Genomic DNA, 2186 nt, shown 5'->3' with positions numbered 1-2186 from the left:
CAATAAGACAAATGTTTGAAGTTTTTTTATCATACAGAGGGTCAATTTAAATCAATTAATGCTACAAAGTCCAGAAATTTAGATTTCAAAAATAGGAAGAAAAAAAACATCTTCATTATCTTTTTTAATGTAAGAACGAAATTATCTTGTTTTAAGAGCAAATAAACTCCTTATATGTTTTTGTTGCTGATTTTATGTTACTTTTTTCAGTGTAAACTGACAGTAGATGAGCTGCAGCTAAGAAGACCATGGTGGATGTGGAGGAGCTGCAGAGATCCAAAGCTCAGGTGGGAGGATCAGTCTATTGAATTTGTTTGATGTTTTAAAAATGAAAGCAGAGAAAAAACAATCAAAAGGTGAGAGAAGATGTAGAGGAAGTTCTCTGGTTAAAACAGAGTAAGATTAGAAATAAAGCAGCATCACCCTGACTGCAGTAAGACACGGTGGAGGGAGACGTCCTACTTCCAGCTGCAGAACCGGTACGACTTTTACAGACATTCTAATCTAAGCAAAGAAAAAGTCTTTTAACGGTTAAAAAAGATCAGTTACTATAGAAAAGGCAGATTACAGAGAACCACAGATTTCAGTCAGAAAAATCTTTTTAAAACCATTTAACAGCCCCCCACCCCCACCCCATGAATATCAGTAACCACAACATTAAGGAGTAAGAACAGATCTGCAGCATCTATGAGCGGTTACTAAGCAACAGCTGCAGACAGATAACTGCTGGCTGGGCAGATATTTCTGTGAAGCTGGAAAACTGAGCTTCATCCAAACCAATCAGAGTTTCTGGGTCACAGTTGATGTTTGGGTTTTTATTTTTGCTGATGCACTAAAGAAGGGAAGGAAGATCAGAACGGGGGGGGGCATTAGGAGGAGGTTCCCCATTAGTGGGAGGGACCCCATCAATCTACATTCATAATTGAGGAATTTTACATATTTTTGACTTAATTTACGTTAAATTAGAACTCAAGAAACACTGATCAATTCAGCTGTAAAAGAGCAATTTTTTTTGAAAAATAAATTTTGCAGATGAAAACTGGGATCCTGTCTCAGCACCACTGAAGCTATCACCTTATTGTTTCTAAATAATTAGTCAAACTGAATTTGTAAAGAAAAGAAATGAAATAGATCCAAAGGACCGATCAGTAACCATGTCTGTTCCAGTGCAGTCTTCAGTACAGCGGCCATAACAGGAGCCAGGACATGATCTACAGGGGCACTGGCCCCCATTGTCCCCTGTCTAGAACCGCCCATGCATTAGGGGGAGGGGTCATCTCCAACCTCTGTGACTTGAGTCTAACATTGAATTTCTCATTTGATTTGAATGTGAAAGCTTTTTAAGGATGAATCACCTTGTAACAGCGTCGCCTGATAAAAAGGCTGAAATGACTGAATGAGGTCGACTTTGAACAAAACTTCAGATGAAACACAGAAAAACTGAAATCTACCAAATTTGCTCAGCTGATGGAAACAAGCAGTGAAACAGAACTGATTTCAGACATCAGTGGACAGTAAGAGCAGGCAGCGCTCTGGAACAGAATCCTGTAAAACGCCAACATCAAGCAGAAAAAGGACGACAGCACAGCTGATCGTTGTTGGATGGTCCTACCTTGCATCCTTCACAGGCGCTGACGCCATAGTGGTACCCAGAGGATTTGTCCTGGCAGACGAAGCAGGGCTTATAGACTCTGGGAGGAGGCGGCGGCGACGGCGGGCTGGGGACAAGCTCCTCGGAACTGGTGCTCTGCGTTTCAATGGCTGCAGGGGAAACAAAGGACAGGATGAAATCACAACCAGCCTTTTCATGTTTCCCTACATTGGTCCTGAAGGACTGGCTGAGTCCTGCTTCTGGGAGGGGAGATCATGGAGCCAAACAGTGGCTTAGATCCACCAACACACCTGAATCCACCTGGAGAGTCTGACCTGCTCTATCTGATGATAGCGTTACGCCAACCGCCCGCAAAATAACAGAAATATCAGCTATAAAGAGAGATATTCTGAACATCTGTGTGGATTAACTCTGAGACCAAGGATCAGATGAAGGATGTTAAACTGCACAGTTTCTCATGAAGCCCTGATGATGCTTTAATCTGTGTAGCAGGAAGCCATCTTTGTAACCCTGGAGATGAAGATTCAGACAGACTTTATACAAAACAGCATTTCATCCTGTACAGCCCTCAATA

At 41.9% G+C, this 2186-nt stretch overlaps 1 protein-coding gene across 1 annotated transcript in view; it reads right to left on the bottom strand.

The window, feature by feature from the left end:
* Positions 1-2186, bottom strand: part of LOC107103632 (retinoic acid receptor beta-like) — an 85788-nt gene that overhangs the window by 74911 nt on the left and 8691 nt on the right. The window contains exon 2 of the mRNA XM_015403406.1: positions 1613-1761. Within this exon, the coding sequence (XP_015258892.1) occupies positions 1613-1761 (149 nt within the window). The remainder of the gene's footprint in view (positions 1-1612; positions 1762-2186) is intronic.

Source organism: Cyprinodon variegatus, unplaced genomic scaffold, assembly GCF_000732505.1.
Source record: "Cyprinodon variegatus isolate N-32 unplaced genomic scaffold, C_variegatus-1.0 Scaffold1492, whole genome shotgun sequence".
NCBI lineage: Eukaryota > Metazoa > Chordata > Actinopteri > Cyprinodontiformes > Cyprinodontidae > Cyprinodon > Cyprinodon variegatus.
Note: the sequence above shows the minus strand (reverse complement) of the source record. Positions and strands in the feature narration are given on the sequence as shown.